Below are 27,488 nucleotides of genomic sequence, written 5' to 3'. Positions count from 1 at the left end.
GCGCCGCTCTCGCGAGAGCCCAGCGCGCTGGGCGGGGTCCGCCGGAGAAGGCGCTCCACGCCCCGCCCCGCGCCCCGCCCCGCGCCTCCGCCGCGCTCTGAGCCCCGGCCCCGCCCCGCGGGCCGCGCCCCGCCCCCCGGCCCCGCCGGCCACGCCCCTCCCACGCCCCGCAGAGCCGCCGTGCGGTCGTGCGGGGCTTCCGGCGGCCGGCGCGGGGGCGACGCGGGTGTGGCTGCCGAGACGGGCTCGCGGGGCGTCGTGGGCTCGTGGTGGGCGTCGTCGCCGCCGGGACATCGGGCCCGTCGGGCGGGGCTGGACCTGCGCGGTGCTGCGGTCGCGCCTGCCCTCGGGGTCGGCGCTCGCGGGAGCGGAAGGCAGACACGCGCCCTGAGGACCCCCGCGCCGACGGCCGGTCCCTGCGGAAGGACGCAGCGGCCTCCTCCGGAGCGGGGGTCCCTGGGGAGGCGCGGGGGTCCCGGAGGTCCCGGAGGTCCACGCCCCTCCTTGCCCCGTAGCCGACGCGGGTCCGGTCCGCTGCCGGCCCGCAGCTGCCCCGGGGGTCGGCGCCGCGCGCAGTCGCCGCCCTGTCCGCCCTCCTGTCCACCGCCCGCCGGACCCAAGACGCTTCCCTCCCGCGTGCCCCAGTGTCCACTCCCGCAGCCCGATCGGCCCTGGGCGCGGACCCGGAGCCCGCCGTCCGTTCGGTTCACGTAGTCTGTGTCCCCCGACAACCGCACTGACGTTCCTGCCGTCGCTGCCCAAAGCGCAAGTTGGAAACCCCCGAGTTTCACTGAGGTTTTGTACCGGTCACTTGCAGTCATTCGCTGTCGCAGCCCCTCGGAAGTTTACCGAACCCTCTGTCCAGAGGCACCGATTACTATTAATTACTGTACATTGTTCACTCTCATTTTAGGCACTTTTGTCTATGCCATTTTTTTTTTAAGATTTTATTTATTTATTAGAGAGGGGGGGGGGAGAGAGCGAGCACAGGCAGATAGAGTGGCAGCAGAGGCAGAGGGAGAAGCAGGCTCCCTGCCAAGCAAGGAGCCTGATGTGGGACGTGATCCCAGGACACTGGGATCACGACCTGAGCCGAAGGCAGCTGCTTAACCAACTGAGCCACCCAGGCGTCCCTGTCTATGCCATTTTTTAATAAAAATAAAAGTTTGGGGGAGCTCGATGGCTTGGCAGTGAAGCGTTAGCCTCTGGCTCGGGTCAGGATCTCTGAGTCCGGGGACGGAGCTATGGCCGGCCGGGGGAGCCGGCTCCCAGCTCAGCGAGGACCCGCTCTCCCTCCCTCCCTGGCTTGTGCTCTTTCTCTCTCTCTCTCCAATAAATAAATTAAATATTTTTTTAAATGAAAAATAGTAAAAGCGTTTATCTCTGGATTTGCATGCTTTTCCCACACCTTGGGGTGCTGCAGGTTCTACTCCGTGAATACATGGCAAGCGTCTTCCAGACGATCCAAACGTAAGTCAGGCCTCGCGGCCAAACCAGGCGGCCGAGCCAGGATGCGTGGTCCGAGCGTCTGGAGGAGTGTGTAGTAGCAGCTCTCCTGAGATCTGGGCCCGCGGCCCCTCAGAACAAAAGCCCCGTCCGTGCTCCTCCTTCCCCGCTGCGGGAGTCAGGCTCCGGAAAGGCTGTCGCAGAGGAGTCCCGCGGGAACCAGCGCACCAGGCTGTGGGCCCGTCTCACCACCCGCTGGCTTTCTTCATGGGGGGGTTGGGGAGCCCCAGAAACCCGCATCCCCGTCCGGGCAGCGCGCCTGGGCCCTGTTCATGCGGGCAGCATATGCTGCTCATCTCTGTGCTCCAGACCCCACCAGGCTCTGCCACATCCCTCATTCTTCCCTTCTCCCAGGGCCCCTGCTCTCTGGAAACCCTCCCACTGTGCTCAGGTCGCGGCAGCCACCCCTGCTGTCCACACAACAGTGAGGACACGGCCCCTGCAGCCACAGCCCTTCCTGCGTGACGGTCCAGAGTGGACTCTGCTCTCCTGATGGCTCCCACGCCAGCTGGAAGTCACTTGGAGGCAGAGCGTCGCCGCCATCCTGACCCAGTGCCGTTAGGCAGAAACCCCACGTGAGCCACACGGACCTCTAGTTTCCACGCTAGAAAGAATAAACATAGTGAAGCGAATTTTAATCATGTGCTTTTTTAAACCCAGTAAATCAAAAACATTATCATTGCAGCAAGCAAGGTAAAATTATAGCCTGTGGGGGCAGGGCACGGATGTGTTAGGAAGTAGTGGCTACAAGAGGCAGGCCGAGGGGGCTCCGTGACAGCTTGGGACAATTCCATGGACCCACCTCCCTGGGGCCCCAGCTCCTCTGCCCACTGCTGCCACTGCGTGACAGGACCCCATTTGGCTTCCATCGCTCTGGACTCCTTCCTGAGAGCTGTGACCCCATCCCGGGCCCTCTCCCAGCTCTGGGCACGGGCCGCAGCTACCCGCCCACACTTCCCGAGCAGAAACCCAGCTGCCTCTCCCGTCCTCCAAACACTTATCCTGTCCTCACTCTGTCCCCGTTACCATTCTGCGCCTCCTGACAAAACAGAGTGGGTTCTGGACCCGCACTGTCTGGGCATTGGGCTCTGCCACTTGCCAGCCATCTGTGTGACATGGGACAGGCCAGGCAGTGACTGCATCTCAGCTTCCTCATCCCGGCCCCGCGGGCAGAACTCTCCCAGCCAGTGAAGCCAGGCCCTCCAGGCGCGAACAAGGCTTCCCTCAAGAATGACCCCCAGGCCTCCTCGAAATCCTGTATAAGTGCAGTGTGTCTTCAACCCTGCCCTGTGTCGCAGCCTCTGAGCATGTCCCTCCTCAGCCCTACCTGTGCCTCCGTGTCAACACTGTGCCCTACCCAGCCCCACAGCCTCCCTGTAAGTCTGGCACGCTTCCCTCCCTCCCTTATCCAAACCGTAAGCCCATGCCCAACCTGGGGATTGAACTCACCACCCCAAGACTAGGCGTCTCACGCTCTGCTGATCCAGCCGGAACCCCCTCCCCCCGCAACATGTTAGATGCTTGAAGAAAATGTTTTCTGAAGAAATGAATGAATGAGGTTTGAGGTGATCTCTCTTCTTAGAACCTTACCATGGGGTAATGAGAAAAGGTTGACAGAATTAAAAGTGGACCCCATGGCAGGCAGTATTAACAAGGCAGAGGGGTTCGGGACAGCTAAAACAAGAGACGCTAAAATAGTGTCTTTGAAAAAGGACCAGCTGCAAGACTCGGGTTTTTTAAAAATGTATTTTGTGTTGGGCAAATAACACAAGTCACGTTGCTGAAATTCAAAGGAAAACACTGTTCCCAGTTTCCTGACTACCCTTCCAGAAATATTCTCTAACAAGAAAACACAAAATTGTCTTTTCATCATAATATTTAAACTGGGAAAATTAGTTTAAAAAGAGGAGCTCACCGGCTGGGAGCTTTAACATGGTGCTGAGGGCTGGGAGCATTTTGCAGGACAGGGTGGGGCAGAGTGCAGGGCTGGGGGTCGAGGGGACCAGGCCGCCACCCAGTGCCTGAGTCACCAGTTCCGAGAAAGAGGGAGGGGCCATGACTAATCAAGAGGCTGCTGCAGACACTTTCCTTCCTTTTTGTGGTTTTTACTGTAGCATCTCTAAAAGTAAAAGTGGAACTTGGGGAATGTGGGATGTGGATGTATTTGAACAATTAAAGGAAAAGCAGAAGTAATTGGAAGCTCAAGGCCCTCCCTTGCCCTCTACCCTCTGAGAACCGGGCCAACGGGCCACGCAGGACACCTGCCGCCCAGACTGAGTGAGGCCTTGGGAAGCCCTGGGAGGGGGGGGAGCTGGTGCACTGTGCTTTGTCTGCCCACACCTCAGCTGCTATGTGCACCTGCTGGAGTCTCCTGGGTATACCTAAGGGAAAAAAGTAGGAACCCCTACCTCACACCATTCAGAAAAATTAACTCAAAGTGGATCAGAGACCATCATTAAATCTAAAACCATAAAATGTCTATAAATTCCTCTCTTCCTTCTCCTTTTCAATGATGTCCCTGGAAGGGTTTGCTCCTCCGCAGAACCTGACCGTCACCAAACTTTGCTCAGCTTTTGGAGCTCTCCTTGCCTCAGGATGGCGCCCAGTCCCGTCCAGCCCCGTCCAGTCGCAGGCTGGGCTGCGTCCCTTCTGACTCGTCCGAGCTCCCTCCCTTCGCTCCTCCTACCTGAACCCTTTCCTCCGGCCTCAGCACATACACCTCCCCCACCCTGCGGAGCTGCCGTAGAAGTCCCGTCCAGGTGCTGGATCCCCAGACACAGAGCTCCTGCCCACCCCCACCCCCACACCCCACCAAGAGCACCCTGGATCCCATCAAGCACTTTAATTAGATTCCTGATGATTGATGAGCCCATGGTACTGTTTGATTGTTGGGCAACTCCGCCCGGGCTGGCGCCCACACAAGAGTCCACCACAGCGTGCAGTCACAGAAGGCACTCACTGAATGCATCAAGAATGAGTGTCCCCGGGGCGCCTGGGTGGCTCAGTGGGTTAAGCCTCTGCCTTCGGCGCAGGTCATGATCTCAGGGTCCTGGGATCGAGCCCCGCATCGGGCTCTCTGCTCGGCAGGGAGCCTGCTTCCTCCCCTTTCTCTCCCTCTGCCTGCCTCTCTGCCTACTTGTGATCTCTGTCTGTCAAATAAATAAAAAAAAAAAAAAAAAAAAAAAAGAATGAGTGTCCCCGGGGCTTAGCTATGACCCTAGTGAGTGTCCCTGCGGGGCTGAAGGAGGAAGCAGACAGGCAGGGTGTGCGGTTCACAGGGGGAAAGGTGCTGCCGCGAGCGTCCCGGGGTTGCCATGTACGCTTGTCTGATCTCCCAGCAACGGCTACTAAACATGCCGTGCCCTGGCCCCTCGGTCAGGAGTCACTGCCTTTCTGGACGCGCAGCGAGACTTGCCTTTCCTCACCTTTCCAAGAGCACGAATTTTCAGAGCACTTGTGTGAGGCTCAGAGATTAGTCTGGTTTTATCCAAATAAATGCTAGTTTGTTAAATCACTTGATGTCATATATTCTGTCCCAGATTCTTTTGGAAAATTTCCTGTAAGTCCGTTTGTGAGCTAGAAAAGAAACTGTAGGGGCGCCTGGGTGGCTCAGTGGGTTAAGCCTCTGCCTTCGGCTCAGGTCATGATCTCAGGGTCCTGGGATCAAGTCCCACATCGGGCTCTCTGCTCAGTGGGGAGACTGCTTCCTCCTCTCTCTCTGCTGACTTGTGCTCTCTGTCTGTCAAATAAATAAATAAAATCTTTAAAAAAAAACAAAACTGTTATCTTACTGGCTGTTCCTGAATAATTAAATTCAAAGGATGGTCCAAAGAGTCCCGTGATCGTCGGACGGTTTAGTAAAACAGTAACAGAAGGAAAGGGTCGTCAGCACGTTTCGTCTTAATAAGAATGATTTATTTATTTCTTTGAAAGATTTATTTGTCCATTATTTCATATAAAGAGAGTGCGCTTGTGGGGGGAGGGGCAGACTCTGCCCCTCCCCCACCCAAACGCAGAGGCTGACCAGGGCTTGATCCTAGGTCATGACCTGAGCTGAAGCCAAGCCTCAGACGTGCCCCTTCAGAAGAATGGTTTAAATGCAATTATTCTGCTGAACTTCGACATAGCCATGCGGGTAGAAACGTCCTGCGTGATTTCGTCATCCTGCGTCAGCATCTGTGAGCACGTGGGGACTTGCCTGTACTCTCGCCACGTTGGGCTCATGGCCAGCCCTGAGACCTCGGGCACATCCCTGATTCGAGGGCTGGAGCTCTTCTCATGGGCCCGAGAAATAGAGCTAAGATGGCTAGCAGGTCCCACCGACCCCAAAATTTGTAGGACGCATGAAACGGTGTGACATCAAACCTTTAAAGCGTCCTTGAAGTGTGTGGCAGTGACCACAGTGCCGTCTGGTGGGCCGAGGCCCCGGAGGGGGCACAAGGCATCAGCCCACCTGCTGTCTCACATGCAGACACACACGGAAAGGCCACTTTACGTTATGGTGTGTAGGGAACGCATGGTTCCACTCACTTCCTCTGCTCCGAAAGGCTGTAAAAGGTGAGACTGAACGGAGAAAACAAAACACGCGGGCTGTGCCCCACAGAACAGGAGCACAGAGCGCAGGTCCTGAGGTCAGTGGTTTGCTGGCAGCGGACGGGCAGGTGAGTGAGTCCTGAATGCAGAAGGGCTGCGCAGGCTCCATCCAGAACAGAAACCAGGTCCGCGCTCACTGCTGGCTGCCAAGGGTCAGAGGGACTGTGTGCCCAGGAAAACAAGCTGAAGACTCGTGAACCCAGTGCCCATGGCCCAGTTTGTAGGGAGCCACTGCCAAGACATAACCTTAGGACTGGCAAGTGCGTGAAGTCCTTTCTCACCTGGTTGTAGGAGCTATTGTCCCAAAAATCTCCAATATCACCAAGGAGAAGGGTCTCGTGTCCTTTAAGACCTGTTCTTGGCTCCTCGGTGGCTCAGTTGATTAACCGTCCAACTCTCTCTCTCTCTCTCTCTCTCTTTTTTTAAAGATTTTATTTATTTATTTGACAGAGAGAGATCACAAGTAGGCAGAGAGGCAGACAGAGAGAGAGAGGAGGAAGCAGGCCCCCTGCTGAGCAGAGAGCCCGATGTGGGACTCGATCCCAGGACGCTGGGATCATGACCTGAGCCCAAGGCAGCTGCTTAACCAACTGAGCCACCCAGGCGTCCCTCATTTTAGTTTTTTAAAAGAAATATTGGGGGCGTCTGGAGGGCTCAGTGGGTTAAGTCTCTGCCTTCAGTTCAGGTCATGATCACAGGATCCTGGGATCAAGCCCCCCGGGGCGGCGGGCTCTCTGCTTAGCAGGGAGCCTGCTTCCTCTCCTCTCTCTGCCTGCTTGTGATCTCTCTCTGTGTCAAATGAGTAAATAAAATCTGTAACAAAAAAAAGAAATATTGAAAACAAGTTTGATGCTAACTCTAGAAGCTAGAAGAAGAGCAACAGAGTAAAAGGAAACAAGCAGATATTAATACAAAAATGAGAAACAATTGATAAAATTTTAATAAAAATTAAAAGTGCCCGGGTGATTCAGAGGGTCAAATGTCCAGCTCTTGATTTTAGCTCAGGTCATGATCCTGGGGACATGAGTCGAGGCCTGCATTGGGCTCCCTGCTCTGCACAGAGTCTGTCTGTCCCTCACCCTCTCCTCCTCCCCCACTCTCTCTCTCTCGCTCTGTCTCAAGTAAATACAATCTTAAAGATTTTATTTATTTATTTTACAGAGAGAGATCACAAGTAGGCAGAGAGGCAGGCAGAGAGAGAGAGAGGAGGAAGCAGGCTCCTGCTGAGCAGAGAGCCCGATGCGGGACTCGATCCCAGGACCCTGAGATCATGACCTGAGCCGAAGGCAGCGGCTTAACCCACTGAGCCACCCAGGCGCCCAGTAAATACAATCTTAAAAAATAGAGGTGCCGGGCGCCTGGGTAGCTCAGCGGGTTAAGTCTCTGCCTTCAGCTCAGGTCGTGATCTCAGGGTCCTGGGATCGAGCCTCGCATCGGGCTCTCTGCTCAGCGGGGAGTCTGCTTTTTCCTCTCTCTGCCTGCCTCTCTGCCTACTTGTGATTTCTCCCTGTCAAATAAATAAACAAAATCTTTAAAAAAAAGAAATATTTTTCCAATAAATTTGAAAACATAAAATGGATAACCTTCAAAATTGATGAGAAATCGAAGACACATAAATACAAAATTTTAATAAAACAAATGGGTAATTGAGATCTCCCTATTCAAAGATAATGGCTCAGAAAACTTTATAGGCAAGTTCCACCAGATTTTCAAGAAACAGATGATCACCATCTTATACAAATTGTTTCAGAGAATGAAAGAAGAAAAACAATCCCCTCCCTAGGACCGTATTCCCCAAATAAATCACATGCACGTAACCCTTGCCTCAGACTCTGCTCTCAGTGGAACCTGAGCTCAGACTCACCTGGAGAAGATGATCCTGGAAGATCTGAACATACGCACACACGCATACCCACACACATGTGCAAACACATGTACACACAGGCACACAGCAAGCACACACAAACATCCATGTCGGCACTGCACATGCGTGCACACACATTCACTCACAATCACACACATACAGGTACAGCCACTTGTGTGCATAAGTGCCTACGCAACACACACACACTCATGCACCTGCACACGTGTGGATGCACTCACACGCACACACATGTTGGCATACATGTGTGCACTCACATGTACAAGTACTATACACACTTGCACATACAACACACATGCCATGCGTTCACAACGCACAGCTGGGTCACACACTTTGCATATGCACACACACACTAGTGCACACACACACACATGCACACACATACATACACACTTGGTCCCTGGAGGCAGACGCTGCCCCCCCCACGCCCCTGCACCTAACTTGTACACAGCACGTGTGTGGTTTGAACATCACTGAATGCAGAGCACTCCCAGGCTTCGGCTCTCAGTTTGTATTTTGAAAAAGTCAACGAGATGCTTCATAGGTTTACATTTTCAAAGAAGAGGAATATGTGAGTGTGTAACAAACATTCCCCAAAGCCACGTCGTACACTTGACCAGAAAGAATGAACAGACTTCCCAGCTGTTCTGCCCTGAAAGCTGCTTTGCCAGGCCCAGTCCCTCATGCTCAGGGTGTAGAACCAAACTAAAATGGGGTCACTCACGTCAGGGACGAAACGGAGATGGTCAGCACACCCACAGAAAGGACACTTCCCCTTCTAGGACTTCACAGCTCTTCTCAGAAATCAGAAGGCACCAGCCGGTTCTCCCCAGGTCTGGGCTGCCTCGCCCCCCAACTCAGCTTCCCCGATACTCAGCTTCCCCGATACACGAGGCTACAGGGCTGCTGAAAACACCATCTCTTGGGTGCGCGCACCAGGCAAAGACCCCGAAGTCTGAGCAGCGCTGAACCCGCCTCCTGCAGCCGCGGGGGCTCCGGCCCGCAGCCCGAAAGCCTGGCAGGAACGCGTCTTCCTGCTTGTTCTCTCCCGTGTGTGGAGCTGGGTTGTGACACCAGCATTCACACGCAGGAGACGCGTGATGGAGGCTTTCGCCTCTCTCTCTGGGCAAGGTGCTGTTAGAACTGTTGCATTAAAAAGAGACCCAAGAAACTTCTGGTGTTCTGTTTTGCGGATGTGGGAGCTGTGAGAGGAGGCGGCTTGCAAAACCACGGGCAAGTAACAGGGCCTCTTGGCCGAGACAGAGAGGTGATTTGATATTAAATATTAGTAAGAAAGGGAAAAGGGAATTCAACGAGAGAACCGAGTCTCTAGCACATGGAGGTGAGGTTACACAAGGAACGGGGAGCTGCAGCTTTAGAACCGTTTTAGTGAGAAAACTGCCGAACACAGCTCGCCTTTCATTACGGAGATGAATCCAACTTCGGCAGATCGGGGCCGTGAAGCGATCCAAAGCACGGGAGGCTTGACCTTCCCTGTTTTATCCAGTTGGCTGTGCATTCTAGGAAAGTGTGTGCTGTGTGTCATGACCTCACAAGACTGGAAACCGAGGCCAGCCTGCGGTCTGCCCCCTGCAAGGCGTGGCCCTGCCGCCGACCCCGTCCTTCCTCGTGTTGGAGGAGAGCGTGGGCTGGGAGGGCCGCCGCGTCCCCGGGCTGGTCCGTCCGTCCGTCTTCACACAGTCCTTTCCCGCGCAGCCGGGCGGGCTCTCGGTCGGAGGCCTCCTTGGTCCTAGAAGCGCCTCCCTCGGTGCTACGGGCCTGGACCCTCAGGACCCCTGTGCGGCGGGCTGTGGCCTGGCTCCCCGCTGACCGCGGGTTGGCGCCCCGTGCGTGTGTGGTTCTCGGGTCCCCAAGGCTTCCCCGGCCCACCCCTCGCCAACAGAACCCCAAGTGGAAGAAGCGGGACACCAGCACGCACCGCGCGAGGACTCGGCTCGGCCCAGCTCAGGGTCGCCGAGGCCGGTCAGCGCGCTGGGCTTCGGGCTGGGAGCGGCCCTGTGCCAGGCCGGCTCAGCTCACTCTTCGCGCCAGTGCTGGTCGCACGCGGCGCTTGGGGACATCTGGGAACATTCTGGGCGGAACAGCTAGGGTCTGTCCACGTTCGCGTGTGGTTGATGCCGCAGCGAACGCAGGGGCGGCACCCCGAGCCCACCGTGGAGGAGAAGGGAGACCGCACCTCCTCGCCGCGGCCAGGAGCCCGCTGGAAGCCGCCCTCACGGGAAGGCCTGACAGACACGGGGCTGCGGAGGCCACGGCCAAGGCGTGCGGAAGGTGTGGGCTCCCGCTCTCGGACGCACGACCGACGCCAGAAGCAGCAGGCCGGGGTGGCGCAGGGCGGGGGGCAGCCGGGCCCTGGGAGGTGCGCGGTTGGTGTCCTGCGCGCAGGAGCCACACGAGGCTGGGGCAGGCCTGACCTGGGGGTGACGCATGGAGGGGCCGCCCTGCCCTGGCTGGAAGGGGGGTAGGGCCCGGGGCGGCTGCTCAGGTGGCCTGCCCGGCGCTGGCCTGCGCGCTCGGCGCCTGCGGTCTCCTGCTCTCTTCCAGACCACCCTGCACCCGAGTCCTAAGGAGCCGATGCCGGAGGCTCAGAGACGGTCTGCGACTTGCTCTCGGTCACACAGGCCCCGGCGTGGGGTCTGCACACGGCAGGCGGACTCTGAGCCGCGCTCTTAATCCCTGGCCACACTCCCTCGCAGACTGCAGCACCCCCGTACCAAGAGACACATGAAATTGCGGAGAAATCGTGAGGAAGCGAAAGCAAACACAGAGCAGTGACGTTAACTCCTTCAGTGTTTCTTGGAGGTAGGTGGGCTTGTGAGGTTTTGTCTCTTTTTTTAATCTGGGAATGACTGTTTCTCCATCATTTTTGCTGGACACAGGACGTTTGGCTGACAGTCTTTCTTCCAGCGTCTGAATCGGTCACCCTCCGGCTTCGGGGGAGAGGCAGCGGCTGCCTTACCCAGGAGCCCCGGGTGAGACGGTCTGTCTTGCGGCTTTCGGACGGTCCTCGACTCTCACCAGCTCAAGCACGATGTGCCTGGGGCCGACTCCCTGTGTGGTCGGTCCCTCCCTGGCATGCGCTGGGCCGTCCCGTCCTTCGGGCCCTGCGCCGCCTCCCTCCGGGGCGCTGTCACGTGAGCGTGGCCGTGTCTGGTCCTGACATCGCACTGACCCGCCTCCAGGGTGTTCTTTCTTCTGGCAGCTCAGGTCTGTCGCACGCCTTCGGGAGATCTTGTATTTCACTCATCACGAACTCAACTGCTGGTTCATCCTTTCCACCGTTTCTCCTACGGACGCGCTCTATTCTTCTCACTCGCCTCGACTCTTCACTTCTCTGAATGTGTGGCAACAGCAGACTCGAGGTCTTCGCGCACGTGTGTCCAGCCTCTGGGTCTTCTCAGGGACACGTCCCGCGGCGATGCCCCTTCACGGCTGCTCTGCACGTCTTACGGCTTTTTGTTGAGAACTGGACACTGAAAATAACAGACGGCAACTGCGAGTCCTTGCCCCTTGATTGTGCTGTTTCTGGTTTAGCGACTTTCTCGGGCTCGTTCTCTGGGAGCTGCCTTCTTTGTCTCGTGCTCCCTCTGAAGCCTCCGCCCGGCCGGCGGTTCCAGCCAGCCAAGGGCTGGACGGGTTTCCTCGCACGCGGATGGCCAGTCATCAGCACCCAGCCTGCTCTGCCCTGCAAGCCAGCCTCAACGGGCACCTGGTTTCCCAGACTTCCCTTCAAGTCCTTTTGGTCAGCCTCCTTGGCCCCGGCTGGTCTCACTGCCCAAGCAGCTGCCATGTTGCACAGGATTCTCCTGTTGCACGGTTCCCTGGTGATGTGGCCTCTGGCGGAGCTCTACAACCATTCTGCACGCTCTCCTGCTCAGCTGCTGTCACTGCTGTCAGAGTCGCAAGGCTACCGAGTGACTTCCCTGGTATATTTTCTCTTTCCTAATCTCCACACCCAACATGGGGCTCGAAATCACAACCCCCAGATCAGGAGTCGCACACTCTACCAACTGAGCGAGGCAGGTGCCCCCCGTTATGTTTTCTAATAGCTAGTAACGGTATATGAGACACAGAGATTTGTACGTTTTTATAACTGGCCCCTTGTTAAACACTTGTTAGTAAGTTTTCAGATTACTTTCTTAGTTTTTTTTTTTTTTTTTTTTTTAAGATTTGAGGAGCGAGCGAGCACACACACAAGCAGGGGGAGGGGCTGAGGGAGGGGAAGCAGGCCTCCGCTGAACAGAGCCCAATGCAGGACTTGATCCCAGGAGCCCAGGACCATGACCCAAGTCAAAGGCGGACGTTTCACCGACGGAGCCCCCCAGGCGCCCCACTTTCTTTAGGTTTTACAGGTAGACAATCTCACATCTTGAAACCGACGTCTCCCATACAAAACTTACCGTTTTTCTTTTCATATCGTATTGCCCAGTGTTTCCAGAATAACACCAAAAAAGGGCAGACTTCCTGGCTCCTTTCCCACATCTGCGCTCCACGTTTCTTAATTACACGGTCGGCTTTTCGTTGCAATGGCATTCGTTATGCTCATTAGTACCTTTCTCTTTTAGAGAACGGTGGATAGGTGCCTTTCCTCCGACAGAAACTTGAGACAAGTTAACGCTGGGGTCTGTCCAGCTGGAGACTAACTCAGCCAGCACCAACCTGCTCACCGCGTGCCCAGAGCAGTGCAGAGCCTGCGGAATGAGATCTGAACAGTTGTGTGGTCTCTACCCTCGGGAGCTTCCAGTGTAGCTGGGAGGCGATGGGGAGAGAACTGGTCTGGGGCGGCTGAGGAAGTGCACTGAGGAAGTGGAGAAGCGAGGGGCAGTGGGGGTAGCCAGTCCAGTGTCGGCTGAAGAGCAGGTTGGGGCACACTGGGTTGGGCAGGAGGGGTGGGGAAGTTTCCGGAACGGATGAGTGGCACCGTAGAAGGAAATTCGCTTGGAAGGGTCTCCCAGCTTAGTGTGCTCTCGGTTTCTCTTCTAGGAGCACGCACAGCAGGAGAGTTACAGGTGTTTTCCAAGACCCCTTTGGCTGTTTCAGAGAAGACAGGGGCAGGAGGCCAAGGCACCAACAGGGAGCTGACAGGCAGCGGCTTGGCCTCGAGACAACAGCGCAGTAGATGTATTCCAGGGTAGAACTAAGGGACCTGTGACTGCACGGGAGGGGGCAAGGCAGACGGAAGCAGAGGGACCGCCTAGGTCTCCATCTCAAGTTCCTCGGCAGACGGGCAGAAACACCGTGAGGCCTCTCGGTGTGGAGGGCTAACGAAGGGGCGCTGGATCACCGGGCCTTGGCCCAGCAGCAGTCTGCACTGCACATACAAACTGGGAAACTATGGCGAGTCACCGGTATCGAGCAGAAGGCAGGGTAAATATTAAGACAGGCACTGGCCCTAAAACCCGTGCCTGTCCACATTCTCAGTCTGTGGTAAAAGTGCCTGATGAGTGGCCGGCAGCACGGAAGGGCCGTGTGTCAGCGGCCACGGGCACTGGCAGGGCCCGGCCTAGTGCTACCCCACCTGGTCCAGCCAGCCTCCGTGTCATCACTTCACAAGGGCTCTGAGAAGACCCTCAAAGACTATTTTTCCTACTTGTGACTGTCCTTCGTAAGAGCTGTTTTTAAAACCCTAGTCTAAGGCAGGCAGAGGAGAGTCAAATTAAGATGGGAACAAAATGGGCGCCTGGGGGGCTCCGTGGGTTTAAAGCCGTTGCCTTCGGCTCAGGTCATGATCTCAGGGTCCTGGGATCGAGTCCCGTGTCGGGTTCTCTGTTCAGCAGGGAGCCTGTCCCCCCCCCCCTCCTCTGCCTGCCTCTCTGCCTATTTGTGATCCCTCTGTCTCTGGCAAATAAATAAAATCTTAAAAAAAGAAAAAAGAAAACAAAAGATGGGAACAAGAGAGGGGTGCCTGGCCGGCCTGGCTGGTGGCGCCTCTGACTCTCGATCTCAGCGTTGTGGGGTTGAGCCCCACCTTGGTCGTGAAGATGGAACAGGAGGCCTACTATCGGTGACCTCATGTTCTTTTGGAAATTAAAGAATTCAAACACAGAACGTATAAATAATGTACTGTACCTACTTTTTAAAATATTTGATCCCACACTGAAAACTTCAAAAGACAAAAGAAAAATCACAAGTTAGGTAACATAAAAGTTTATTGAATAAATACATGCATTGTCATGTAAAATTAGTTGATCAAAAAGGACATTCTATAATAATAATTAAAAAACCCCCTCTGTTTCCCACTCGCAGCGGGCAGCGACCAGAGTGTAAATACACACACGCTGGTCGCATGGTTCCTGAAGGGCTGACCTCCTGCTGAAGCGTGTCAGCGACACGAACTCTCCTAGGGCCGAATGTCCTTTGCGGTGCGTACAGCTGTGATCTGAAACCTGAAAACACCACTGCCACACTCCCATACTTTAAGGCACAGGATAAGCAACCCACATGTACAAACTAACAGAATTCAAATCCGTTTAATTTTCCTCCCATTGGCTTGGCTCAATATAGAAAAGTTAACGTTCCCTTTTCCTGGACGAATTGATTATTAAGAACCAGGGATGAACATTTCGAGGACTCCAGTGTTCTCCACTCCAGGATCCTGGAGTGCCGAGTCTGGCCTCCACGGTCATTCTCGCCCCTCCCCACAGGACAGAAGAGCTTCTCGGTAAATGCTCACGTTGCCACAGGACGGAATCACCTCGGGAAGCGTTTTATGTCTTTAGAATAGTCCCTTTCCTTTCAAGCAGAACAGAACAGTTTGCTGCCAGAGGCCTCGGAACCTGCAGAAGGGTGTCCAGGCTCCCCGGCCCCCGGGTCACAAGCCTGTGTCATGCTGCTAACTGGCTTTCCACCTTTCATTGTATTTACTTTGTCTCCTTTGTTAAATAAAATAAATCCATAAGGTGAATATGTACCAAACAGGTGAGCACATGACTGCAAAACCCCAGTGTTTAGGGTGTTGGTAAAAAGCATTGGTATGAAGCATTTCAGTGAGCAGTTCTCTTTTACAGATCATGCCAGAAGCCCTTCAACAGACTGAATGAAGAAAACAAATCTAATACCATGGGCAGGCAACCAGATTTAGTAAGTAGTTCCCTGCCTGCACCACGCTACTAAATCACCACAGCTAATTTGTGTGCTCCTGGATGGTGTGTGCACTGAAACATTAATAAACTCCCTCCTGTACATGAACATTGGACACGGCTGACAGTGAGGTTTCACTAACTAGGAAACGGTGAGGTTATGCAATCTTTATGATGACGTGAAAAGTGTCGTGAACTACAGACTCCATTATGAACAAACCCATGGTTCCATGCGTCAGTTAAAACCAACGTGAAATCGCCGGGAGGCAGGAGTGTGCAGAAGTCACACCAGCACCCACCACAGGCACTTTGGTATTTTGGTCACACGAGCAGTCCGTGAGTCCACGAGCTCTCCAGGTCCGGTCACCAAGTTCCACTCCCTTGGTCTCCAAGTACACGACTCCAGAATGTTTTCATGGCGAAGGAAGTCCTTTGCATCAGACGCTTCTCAGAGACGCGCACAGCCAACAACACGACTGCAGAGCCTCGGGCATGTGAACATGCTATACTAACCCAAAAGGAAACAAATAACCCAAACAAAAGCTGTATAACAATATCCCAGTACTGAGGTCAGTCATGGCATAAAGTGAGGAGACTCAGGAAATGGTTATTTGCAATCACCAGCCGCGAAGCCGGAGTCCTCGGCCCAGCAGCCGGCGGCCTCACGCAGGGAATCCGATGGACGATGTGGCACCGATGGCCGGATGGATGAGCTGTCGGTTTTCAAACCGACTTCCCGCCTACTTAAGACCCACCCCACACACTTCATGGTGACCACGTGAGCCTGTCTTCACAGGCTGGGAAAACACTGAAAACTTGTGTTCTATTTTAGGAAGTGGAACTGTGTATCTGTGTACTACTTCATGAATAACTTGTATCAAGTAATTAAAAATAAACTTAAGACATTTCATTTTACGTAAGAAATTTCAAACTAGCGCCCCATGATTCATGGATCATGGCAACCTCTTCGTATTCTGCGTTGCTCAGCTACACTTTTCCTTATATGCACTCAACTCTCAACGATACATCTTTAAGAAACTGGTAGTATTTTGAATACTTTCATCATTCATGATGGGCAGTATACTAATATCTAAACTTTCAGCCTTTTTAATAAGAAACACCATAAAACTGGTCACTGAGAACTTTACCCTGCGAAGACAAAGTGATTATCTGTCATAAGAATTTAATACATTTTAGAAGAAAAAAATATATTTCATTAATCCATCTTCTTCGGAATTCAAACCAGCATGTAGAGATTATAAAAAATAGTCTATTTACACAGCATAGTGTACCCCAGTGTGTACAAAACAAGGCAACAGTAAAGCACATACATACATCTGGTTCCTGGCACAGAAAACGGACAAACCTCTTTATGTGACACAGTAACTAACTGCTACCCTATTACACACTACTGTAACGGGTGAAATACTAGAGAAAATTAAACATATAAAAGCTAATGATAATATTGGCCAAATATGCCTACAATGTCAACATGGTTTATAAAACTATGAAGATTTATATAACTAAATACAGTGAAATTATAAAACCAGTATTGGTACAGGAGCGGGAGGGTGCGCTCTGAGCACACAGCGTGGGTGGGGACACCGGGGCGGGCTCCTCGCGCCAGATGGACTACGTCACCACGTGTGGTCTCGTGCCATCTTCTGTGAGGTCGTACCTAGGGGTCACAGGGAGAGGACAGACCTGAGGTCAGCTGGGGACAGCGCTCTGAAGGAAACACACAGGCTCATCTGTGGTGGGACACTCACCACTGGGTCCAACCCCTGGCTAGTTCTTCGGACGCCAGACCGACCAACACCTGTGGGCGGGACGACACTGGTCACAGTGGGAGGAGCAGCCCCTGCGCACAAGCCCCCAAATCCTCCCAGCCTGCCCCTGCCTCAGCACGGAACCCTCTCTCTGTTAGCTTGAGGTTTTCCCGGTCGGTGTTCTGGGCGCTAGGACCCCTGTGAATGATGCGGCGGGTCACATCCAAGAGCTCCACCCTGTACCCAGCAGTCTCAAAGTTCTGCTAAGACTCAGTGCTGATGAGTCACAGAAATCCGGCGCATGTGCCACTAACAGCAGCACGGCCGGTACAGATCACCGTCACCGGGAGCTCTAACCGAAAACTCCCTCTTCCCTAACCTGACCTCTGTATTTAATATTAAAGAACATATAATCTTATGCAGGAGTTACATGTGAATTTAGACAAAGACTAGAATAAATTCAGAAAATAAAGCCACTAATCTGTTAGATGAGTAATATGCTAACTATATGAGTACGTACAAATAACCTTCAGGGCGTACTCAGGTTTTAAACAGCACGGTCTTTCACAGTCTACTATTTTATAAAGAAGCATAATTACAAAGGAAGTTTACCCTTTTCTACTTATTTAAGTATGGTCTAAAAACATGCATTCTGGGTAAGAGTTTAATGTTCATAAAATACAGGAACTGACCAAGGCTATTCCCGCGCTTACTTTGCCAAGAAGCCCTTTGTCTTTGGACAGGAAACCGCCGCTGTTCTTCACCGCCACGTCCAGTGTCCTCCTCCGCACTTCTGGTAGCGAGACACTGAAATCAAAGCTGACGTGGAGAAGAGAGAACCTTCTTTAAATTTCCCCAGTAACTTTACGGTATTTTATTATAACTAAAAAATGACATTTCTGCTGATGAGACAGTTCCAAATGTTATGTTGATTTTTATTTACACAATTGAGCTCTGTTCAGTGTTTGGATCTGGCATTTCCTAAAAACTCAAAAACAAATTTTTCCCATTATTTTCCAAACATATGTGGGGACTATTGCAGCGTTAAGTAGGGGAAAGGCCCTCGTGCCTGTGGCCCCCTCATGTGAGGGAGGGATGCTGTGTTTGTAATAGTTACAGCAACGTGGTGGGGAGGCGGGGCGCACTGGGGATGTTTACAGGACACATCGGGGGTCCTCACAAGTTCATCATCCAGGCCTAAAGACTACAGAGCACGAACTACCACCGCTGGGTGAGCGAACTCAGTGACACGCACATGGAAGGGAACAGATCTGCAGTGCACTGTTTAATGGCTGAAGTCAGGTGCCACGAACTAAAATGCTTCCAGGGCACCAAGTCTTCAAAGCTGGCTGGCGCCTGGCTGTTGTGAGGCAGGGTCTCTGGTAAAGCAGAAGACAGAGAGCCTGAGGCCCTGCAGGGCCGTGGTTGGAATGCAGCTGGCCTTTGCATGGGGCAGGAGCAGCCAGAAACCCAGGCTTGCAGGTAGAGAATCCTTACATGCTTCGAGGTAAGTGAGAGCACGGTCAAAACATGCCCGCACCAGGATCTGGCGCACCTGCCCGTTTACGACAGTGGTTAAACAGAGTTGTTGGCGTGAAGCTACGGCCAGTGCCTTTAAAGATAAATGTAAACAGAAGTGACAGATACTTTGACACCATCTGACTTTATTTCCCAAAACGCTGGTGGATTTTTGGCTACAGAGCTGTAACGTGTGACACCCAGTCTGCACAGACTGAGGTTTACGTAAAGGTGGCCTGAGGACCCTAGAGGCCCCCCTCCCCAGACCCTCTCTGGAGATGAGCACATCAGACTGACAGCAGAAGCAGTACGACATTTATTAAGACAAACCTTTAAAGAGATCTGCAAAAATGTTAAACAATAATGACATTTATTTATATACATTTTTTTTTATTGCTTTGGAAACTAGTTGTTTTTCAGAAAACATTTTACGATGTTATAGGTTTACTATTGTTTTTTATTTTTTATTTTTTATTTATTTATTTTTAAAGATTTTATTTATTTATTTGACAGAGAGAAATCACAAGTAGGCAGAGAGAGAGAGAGGAGGAAGCAGGCTCTCTGCTGAGCAGAGAGCCCGATGCGGGACTCGATCCCAGGACCCTGAGATCATGACCTGAGCCGAAGGCAGCGGCTTAACCCACTGAGCCACCCAGGCGCCCTACTATTGTTTTTTAAAATAAAATTTAAAATCAAGCATTGGGTCTTGTAGGTAAGTGATGAACTACTCAATTCTACTCCTGAAACTATAATTACACTATATGTTCACTAATTAGAATTTAAATAAAAATGTGAAGGAAAAAGTTTTTAATTCTCAGTTTTTATTTATAACTTAAAAACCAAAAGATACAACCCCACAAAATAAAGTTCTTAAGGTCCTCAATCATGAGTCTCTCTTCCACAGTGTCCACAACTTGGACTTCCTAGGTATGGTGCTTCTAGATGAAGTTCAACATGTTTATTTATGCAGTAAGTCTGGCAAGTCTGTGGGCGCTAATGTGGAGTTCTTCACAGACACTTTGCAACACGGTGTTGGTCTGAATGCACCAGTCATTCAAAGGTATTGATCAAGCCTTCCGTATCTGAGGCATCAAGAGGCTGTGCCCCATCCCACCCCGAGGAAGCGTCATACCTCTGGTCAAACACGGGGTTCAGTGTTTTCTTTGACACGTGTGTTTTTCTCCTTCCTGATCTCCTCTTGTCTGGCAACAAATACATGCGGACATAGGGGTCAGAGCCATCTTCAGAGAAGGCAATGAGATTTCTTACGACACAAACCAGAGAACACTAGATATTAGAATCCGGGAAAGTGACAGTAAGCGTCATGCTCAAGTTCACAGTTCTGATTTCCCATTTACTCAAACACTGAGAAGCACGACGGAACAAAGTGCACTTCTGTCTTCACCCTGTGCTCACTCGCTGGCGGAGGCGACTTCTGCCTCCATCTCCTAAGCCCAGTATTTGGGGGACATTCTGGTACCCTGCTCTACTTTAAAGTACTTTAACGTACTTACAACGTGTGTCTTCTCCCACGGAGGGAGAAGCCTTCCTTCCGGCTGGGGGCAGCAGCCCTTGGCAGACCCCAGCGAGGCCATCCCCTCCTCGGGGCCGGCTCAGCGGCTCACTCCTCTCCACCCTTCGCTCACCAGAACCTTTCACCTCCTCTGTGCGGCCCTCGCTGCTCTGCTCTTAGGACAAGTGGCCTAAGAGCAGACACAGTCCAGCACTTCATTACATGCAACCACTTCAAATTATTTGCTTACTGATCAACTTGAAGATCTAGCCGGGGATTATTTGGGAGACGGTAATTCTCTCACCGCGAGAGTACATAAGGTGCTCAACAAACAGGCGCAAACGGAACCCTACACTTACAGTTTTTCTAAATGTCACTAATTTCAACTTCCTATGTTTCTAGAAGTCTTTCGCAAGATCCAAATATTTATGTCATACATTTATATCGTAAATGTATGACAAGTTACCTAAAAAGGAAATAATTAGTTGGCTGTACACTGTCATCACTAATCAAATTATAAAATTATAGCAACACTGGCATCTCATGTGACACTTACTACATTAGTGTACTGTACGATACACTGTTTCTGATTGGGGGTCGGGGGGAAGGCACACCTGTACCCTCAGGTGCCAGTGTGAACTGGTATGCCACAGAAACAGTCCTGAGAGACGACTGGCAATGCCATCATGAGCCCATAAACTTTTCTGGATCTTTCGAATTGATATAAACTTACTCCTGGAAATTTAACCCCAAAGAGACATTTGAAAAAAATATATTTTTGTTACCATGTTACATGTAATACTAAATATCCAGGATGACAACTGAAGAGTCTATTACAAAGCAGCCCAAATGGCTTTGAATAGAAGATATTCACCTACGAAATAGCGACGAGACCAAAGCAAGGACATAACATTGAATACTAGGGTTAGGGTACAATCTTGTGACCTTGGTGAGGCCAGAACTCAGTGCTCTGCTCCCCATGTAACGGCTGCCCGGGGGCCCAGCTCACCTGCAGGAGTGCACGACCACCACAAGTTTGTTCCTCTGGGAGCTGTGCCGGATGGTCAGCTGGATCTGCCCCAGAGGCGACTGGCCCAGGGTCGTCCCACTGGGGAAGCAAAGCAGAAGGTTAACGCTCTCCTTAGAACTGAAGGCCGTCCGACCCTGGCACGGGAAGGAACCACACTGCCCGTGGACGGAACAAAATCTGAACTTTGGACTCTCAACCAACCAGATGAACTCACAATTCAAGTAAGGGGTTCCACGTAACTTAGCTTGTTCAGTTAGGATGCATGGTAAAAATGAGACTCTGAGGTTGTGTGACTCCCCAAACGACAGACGCTTGCTCAAGGCCCCACACGCGTTGCGTGCTCCGTCCGGCAGACTCTCGGACAGAAGAGGACCCCTTGGCTTTCTCACTCAGGGCTAAGGCACAGACTCCCGAGACCGCGGACGGCGGCTCTGGTGCGACGCACCCAAGACCGTGCCGGCTACTCCCCAGACTTGGTTCCTGAGAGAAGGTGCTTTCTTATTTAAAATTCTAGTGTTGCTTTTAAAGCAAGAGAGGAATGGACTGGTTTCTTTTTTCCACAACAGGGGAAGTGCGAAAGGACGGAGAGAAGTGTGCTGTGGGGGTCACAGACCTGCGTCCCTCCTCTCCCCGCAGGAGCACTCACTTCAGCTCTGCCTCCCTTCCTACTCCTCAACGCACCCCTGAGAACGACACACAGGAAGAACGGCTTCAAAGGGCAAGTTTATTCCTTCCGCTGAGAGGAAAAGGCTAAGGTCTGAAGCTTGTGATAACTGGAAGCTGTATGCCTCCTCTCAAGAACGCAGGGGCACATTTATGAATCCAAACACTAGACAACAACAGCCAGGGGTCAGAACGCTAAGCACACAGGACCTGTTGTTATAGCACAGACACAGTCGCCGTGCTTAGAGCTCACATCAGCTCTAGATCCCGTCTTCCTGGTCTGAGGACAGGCACACCACAACTTCAGACCTTTTCTATTCATGGAACCTGCTACCCACTGCTTCCCGATCCTTAAATGAGCCAAATATTAGCTCCAAGAAAACAGGAGGCTTATTTTCAAAATCAAGGACTCAGTGAGCCAAAGGCCAAAGCCACCTCGAGTTCTTCTAACTAACTGAAGATGATGTTCCCTCCGCAGCAGGAAAGAACAAAGGAGGTGTCTAATTACTTCTCCAGCTGCCGAAGTCTCTGACGAAGCTCCTGGGTGGCGATGGGCAGTGATATGTCTGAGGCTATGCTTGGGGTGGGCTCCTTAATGGAGACATGGCTGGGGGAGCAGGTGGCACCGGTCTGGAGGCTGGAAGAGCTCCTGCCCAGGTCTCGCGGCCCCTGGGGGCTGGCCTCCACAGGCTGGGTTCTCTCTTCCATGCCAGGCTTACTGCTGCTCCCCATGACTGGAGTGCACGGGGCTGTGCTGCTGTCACCAGAGCCTGGTGATGCAGACTTCTGAGATCTCACAGATATCTTCCTCCCTTCTTTAGCAACAGAGGGTCGCTTTACTTGAGCTGAGTGTTGGTGGTCTGGAGACCTTTCTTGCTTTTCGAGGTGGAGTACCTAGAAGTGAAAATAAACATAAAATTAAAGTCAGTGACACTAGGGCCGCCTGGGTGGCTCAGACATTGAGTATCTGCCTTCGGCTCGGGTCACTATATCAGGGTCATGGGACAGAGCCCCGCATCAGGCTCCCTGCTCAGCGGGAAGCCTGCTTCTCTGTCTCCCACTCCCCCTGCTTGTGTTCCCTCTCTCGCTGTGTCTCTCTTCCTGTCAAGTAAATAAATAAAAAAATACAATCTTAAAAAAAAAAGTCAGTGACACTAGAACAGCCTGATACCTGAATGACTTCAGATACAGTCATTTGCAAACGTTTCTTTAAAAGCTGGCACAAAACCTTCTGAGCAGTCTGGTCTATATGTTCACTCACTCTACTATTAGAGTAATGCCATGTGACAGCTTAGAAAAAGTCAAGTCTGACAAATCAGAGTATCACTTCTGTGCCGTCAGTGTCACTTCTGGGTGTTTCTCTTCAGCCTCTTCCATCTGCACACATTCCCACACAGTTGCGGGTGACCTCACTGCTGGGTGAACACGGGCTGCGTGCCCCCAAGAAGGGATGGACGGCAAGGAGACCCTGCCCAGCGGCCACTACACACAGCAGCGTTGATGCGGGGTAGGCCTCACGCTGCTCAGCTCGTGCGAGGACGTGGACCCTGTGCTTTGCTGGCGTTCGTCCGTAGCGGCCGGGTGTGCAGCACCCTGCTGAGCAGAGCCTGTGCTCACAGCCCCGCACCTGGGGTCACTGGGATGACGCCGCTTTCCCTGCCTCTGTTACAAAGCTGCAGCAAACATCTTTCTGTTCAAGGTCTCTCTGCATTCTGCCTTCTTGCTGAAAGTCAGATTTGCAGGGAAAGCGTTCTTGGTTCAAGGGGCTCTATCGTTCATGGCCGGGAGACACCGCAGGCCTTCCTGCAGAAACTATGCCGGTCCCCAGAGTCGGGACCAAGTGCAAAGAGCCCATGTATGCTGCATCCTCCACTAAGTTTGCTCTAATTTTTTTAAAAAGTGGGTTCTTTTTAATTTGCATTTTAAAAATTAGTGAGTTATAGCATTTTTCATGTTTGCCAACTTCATTAATTTTGAACATTTCCTTAGGCACTCCTAAGGATCACTATCTATTTTAGACACAAACTTTTTTGTTTGTAATGTCTACCACCTTGTAGAATTTTATTAATTTTTCCCTCTTGAATGACTTTTGAAAATTTAACTTGGCCTGCTTCAAGCAATCAAAAACACCAACTTGGGCAGATGTCTGAGTCCAAGCCTCAATTCTCTCTCCCTTGGGCATCTGGAAACGGTCAGCAGTAGTCTCTGCTCCGCACATGAGTGCCCCAGGCCCTCTGCCCTACTCTGGAGCAGGGCCCATGAACGTGAGCAGTGCTGCTCGCCACCCCGTGCACTCTCCCACGTGCTGCCGAAGACTACAGTACCCTGAGGGCGATCTTCATCTTCAGAGTGCTGTTGGGCCCTGAATTACTGAGCTGGAAGCGCTGGTTCATGGTCATGTCGTCACTGGTGAGCAGCTGACTGAGAGGGATCTTCAGATGCCCCAGAGAACACTGATGCTGTTCATCTTTGACCTGAGGGACACATGACAGAACACACTCAGCTGGGAAGGTAAAGACCAGAAAGCATAGAAGTGTCCCAAATCCAGTCTTTAAAAAACACTTCTGCCATCTCTAAGGTAGGGCTCTCGTAAATGACTCACACAATGGATGCGCTCAGAATGCTGTGATGAGTGAGGTTACATTGTGCCCAAGCCCCATGTGCAGATCACCTCCTCATCACAGTTACAACGAGCACAGATGGAGCACTGTGTTTCAAGAATCCGTAAGAACCGTGAGTTAAGAGGCAGCAGTCTAGGGGCGCCTGGGTGGCTCAGTGGGTTAAGCCGCTGCCTTCGGCTCAGGTCATGATCTCAGGGTCCTGGGATCGAGTCCCGCATCTGGCTCTCTGCTCAGCGGGGAGCCTGCTTCCTCCTCTCTCTCTGCCTGCCTCTCCATCTACTTGTGATTTCTCTGTCAAATAAATAAGTAAAATTTTTTAAAAAACAAACAAACAAAAAAAAACATATAAAAAAAAAAGAGGCAGCAGTCTACACAAATCCGAAGATTAGGAAGAAATGTCTTAAATTCTGTGAAAACAGTGATAACACACATTCATGGTGATATGTCTTATCAAGTTTCTACTGGTGATACTTGTTTACAGAGAAAAACATTTCTAAGTGTCTTTTATTTTTTATTTATTTATTTTTTTCTAAAGATTTATTTATTTATTTATTTGAGAGACAGAGAGAGAGAGATATCACAAGTAGGCAGAGAGGCAGGCAGAGAGAGAGGGAAGCAGGCTCCCTGCTGAGCAGAGAGCCCGATATGGGACTCGATCCCAGGACTCCGAGATCATGACCCGAGCCGAAGGCAGCGGCTTAACCCACTGAGCCACCCAGGCGCCCCAAGTGTCTTTTATTTTTTAAAAAGATTTTATTTTACTGAGAAAAAGTACAAGTAGGGGGAGCAGCAGATGGAGAGGGAGAAGCAGGCTCCCCACTGAGCAGGAAGCCCGATGCGGGACTCGATCCCCGGACCCTGGGATCATGACCTGAGCCAAAGGCAAATACGTAACCGACGGAGCCACCCAAGTGCCCCTTCTAAGTGCCTTTTAAACACTTCCTATTTAAAATCTACCTGGTTGTTCTGAAAATTTGTGGTATACACTTTAAGGGCAAGGCAATTTCTGTCTCCTGAGTAAGAGCCTTTAGCATTACTTCTGTAACCGGTGTTATTCCTGTTAGAGTGTTGTAATACAAAATAGCTTTGTTTTTTAAATATATTCTTTTTTTAAAGTGGGCCCCATGCTCAAAGTGGGGCCTGAACTCATGATCCTGAGATCAAGATCTCCATGCTCTACCTACTGAACCATCCAGGCGTCCCAGTAATACAGAACAGTTTAACCAAACAGAGTAAGAACTCTGGAGATTTCATGGGCTATATGAAAGTAAGTAGTCAAAGATGCTAACTAAACGTGAACATTTAAAAGCCTGATTGCTTATTTCTTTTTAAATTGTAACCATAAAAGCATTTTTAAAAAGATTTTATTTGTTTGAGAGAGAGTGGGTGTGCACATTCACAAGCAGGGGGAGGGATAGAGGAACAAGCAGACCCCCTAGCTGAGCAGGGAGCCTGCCATGGGGCTCCATCCTAGGACCCTGAGATCGTGACCTGAGCTGAAGGCAAGACACTTAACCAACTGAGCCACCAGGTGTCCCTTAAATAAATAAAATTAAAAAAAAAAAAAATTAAAGATCCTTTAAGTACAGATTATTTGAAAAATAGTACAATTTATGAAGAAAAAATCAGCTAGACAAATACAAAATAAACAATTAGCTAAGCATACACATTTTGTATGAAACAGAAAGCAGAAATATAAAAGAGCAAACACAGAAAAGCAGACCAGGCTGGGCATGACTGACAGTCCAGGAGCTGGGCTAACCCACTGCAAGACGTCCCCTCTCAGACCTCATGACCTCATGACCTCCAGGGGATGAGGAACAAAGTCAGAGTTCTACAAGCCAAACAGAAAATGGAGACCCTTAAACTTCTCAAAGACTGAATGTTGGGAAATAGGACCTAACCAAAAAAAGAGAGGGAGCCAGGATTCTTTAGACTGGCATGTTTAGCACGTCAGCAATGGGAATGTGACACGAGCTGTGTGATCCACTTGGCACTTCCCTGGCGGCTAAGCTAGTATGAGCGAAGGACAGAACGCGCGACCACCGAGAGGAACAGGTGTGCGCTCAGGAGCTCGGACACTCCCAAGTATCTACTTCCATACATTACGTATATTCAAACACGCGGAGGACTTGTACTTCTGGCCATGACAGCGCAGCCAGACCTAAACTTAGCGTCCCATGTTAGCTTAAGAACCAGACAAAACGTGCGGGATGATGGGTTCTGGGCTGCACAACATGGAACACTGGACACAGCAGTGCCCTGAGAACATGGACACTAAGTGATGTGAGCCTGACAACGACGCCCCGCCTAGACAGTGTCCAGGCCCTGACTCCGGCCCGAGGACGCCAGAGAGATGTGAGTCGTTGCCCGGAAGGAGGAGGGGTGAAGAAATCAGGGAGCACGAGGTTCCAAGAGAGCTAGAGGCCTCTGAAGATCCCCCATCTTCAGCCAATCAGCACATGAGCGAGCAAACTACCCGAGGCCAGGAAAGATGCCCCAGGAGGCGCAGGGCAATTCCCAGAGCACAGAGGGCTGCAGACAGTATCCACTCCAAACAGAGATGAGAAATCCCAATACCAGGGCATCCAATTAGCAAGGCCACATGATCCCAAGATTAAAAGGCTGTTGGGCCTGCCTAACAGAACTAAATCAAACCTTGACAGGCTCAGTGTCCAAATTACTTACTTGCAAATGAGAACAAAGTTCCAAAATACTTAAGGAACACAAAACCTCAGCACTCAAGAATGTAAAATTCACAACGAAAATGACCAGGCAACCGAAGCAGCAGGAATATATGAGCCATAATGAAGGAAAATAACTCACAGAAGCAGACGCCGCAATTATACAGATGACAGAATGAGTAACAAGGCATCAAAAACTCTCACACTAAACATGAGAATGTACAAGAAAGACATGGAAGAAAAAAAGATCCAAATGTTTTGTAAATGGAAAATCTAAGATGGAAAGTATGTCTGAGATGGAAACAAACAGGATGGGACTGACAACACCAGAGACACCCGGGCAGGGAAAAATGTGAAGATCTGGTCAAAAATTTTCTAAACTTTAACAGCAGCAGACTTTTCACATAGAAACAGTACAAGATGCTCCTTGAAGAAGATAAAACTGATAAACCTCTTGCCAAACTGATCCCGGAAAAGAGAGGGAACAAGAAAATTACCAGTATCAGGAGCAAGAAAGGGAACATCTTTCTAGCATACTAAAAGGACATTAAAGGGATATTCTGAATAATGTTGTGCCAAGAAATTCAACAATTTAGATGAAACGGATGA

At 51.4% G+C, this 27,488-nt stretch overlaps 1 protein-coding gene across 2 annotated transcripts in view; it reads right to left on the bottom strand.

The window, feature by feature from the left end:
- Positions 1-14,133: 14,133 nt before the first annotated feature.
- Positions 14,134-27,488, bottom strand: part of ESYT2 (extended synaptotagmin 2) — a 94,740-nt gene continuing 81,385 nt past the window's right edge. For both annotated transcript variants that reach the window (XM_059395994.1, XM_059395995.1), the window contains 7 exons: positions 23,899-24,048; positions 22,083-22,468; positions 20,891-20,989; positions 19,501-19,632; positions 17,564-17,669; positions 16,851-16,900; positions 14,134-16,759 (listed from right to left, as the gene is read on the bottom strand). In XM_059395994.1, coding sequence (XP_059251977.1) covers positions 16,714-16,759; positions 16,851-16,900; positions 17,564-17,669; positions 19,501-19,632; positions 20,891-20,989; positions 22,083-22,468; positions 23,899-24,048 — 969 coding nt within the window. In that variant the 3' untranslated portion in view covers positions 14,134-16,713. The remainder of the gene's footprint in view (positions 16,760-16,850; positions 16,901-17,563; positions 17,670-19,500; positions 19,633-20,890; positions 20,990-22,082; positions 22,469-23,898; positions 24,049-27,488) is intronic.

This window comes from Mustela nigripes, chromosome 4, assembly GCF_022355385.1.
Source record: "Mustela nigripes isolate SB6536 chromosome 4, MUSNIG.SB6536, whole genome shotgun sequence".
Classification (NCBI taxonomy): domain Eukaryota; kingdom Metazoa; phylum Chordata; class Mammalia; order Carnivora; family Mustelidae; genus Mustela; species Mustela nigripes.
The sequence above is the reverse complement of the archived record's forward strand: the minus strand, read 5'-3'. Positions and strand labels throughout refer to the sequence as shown.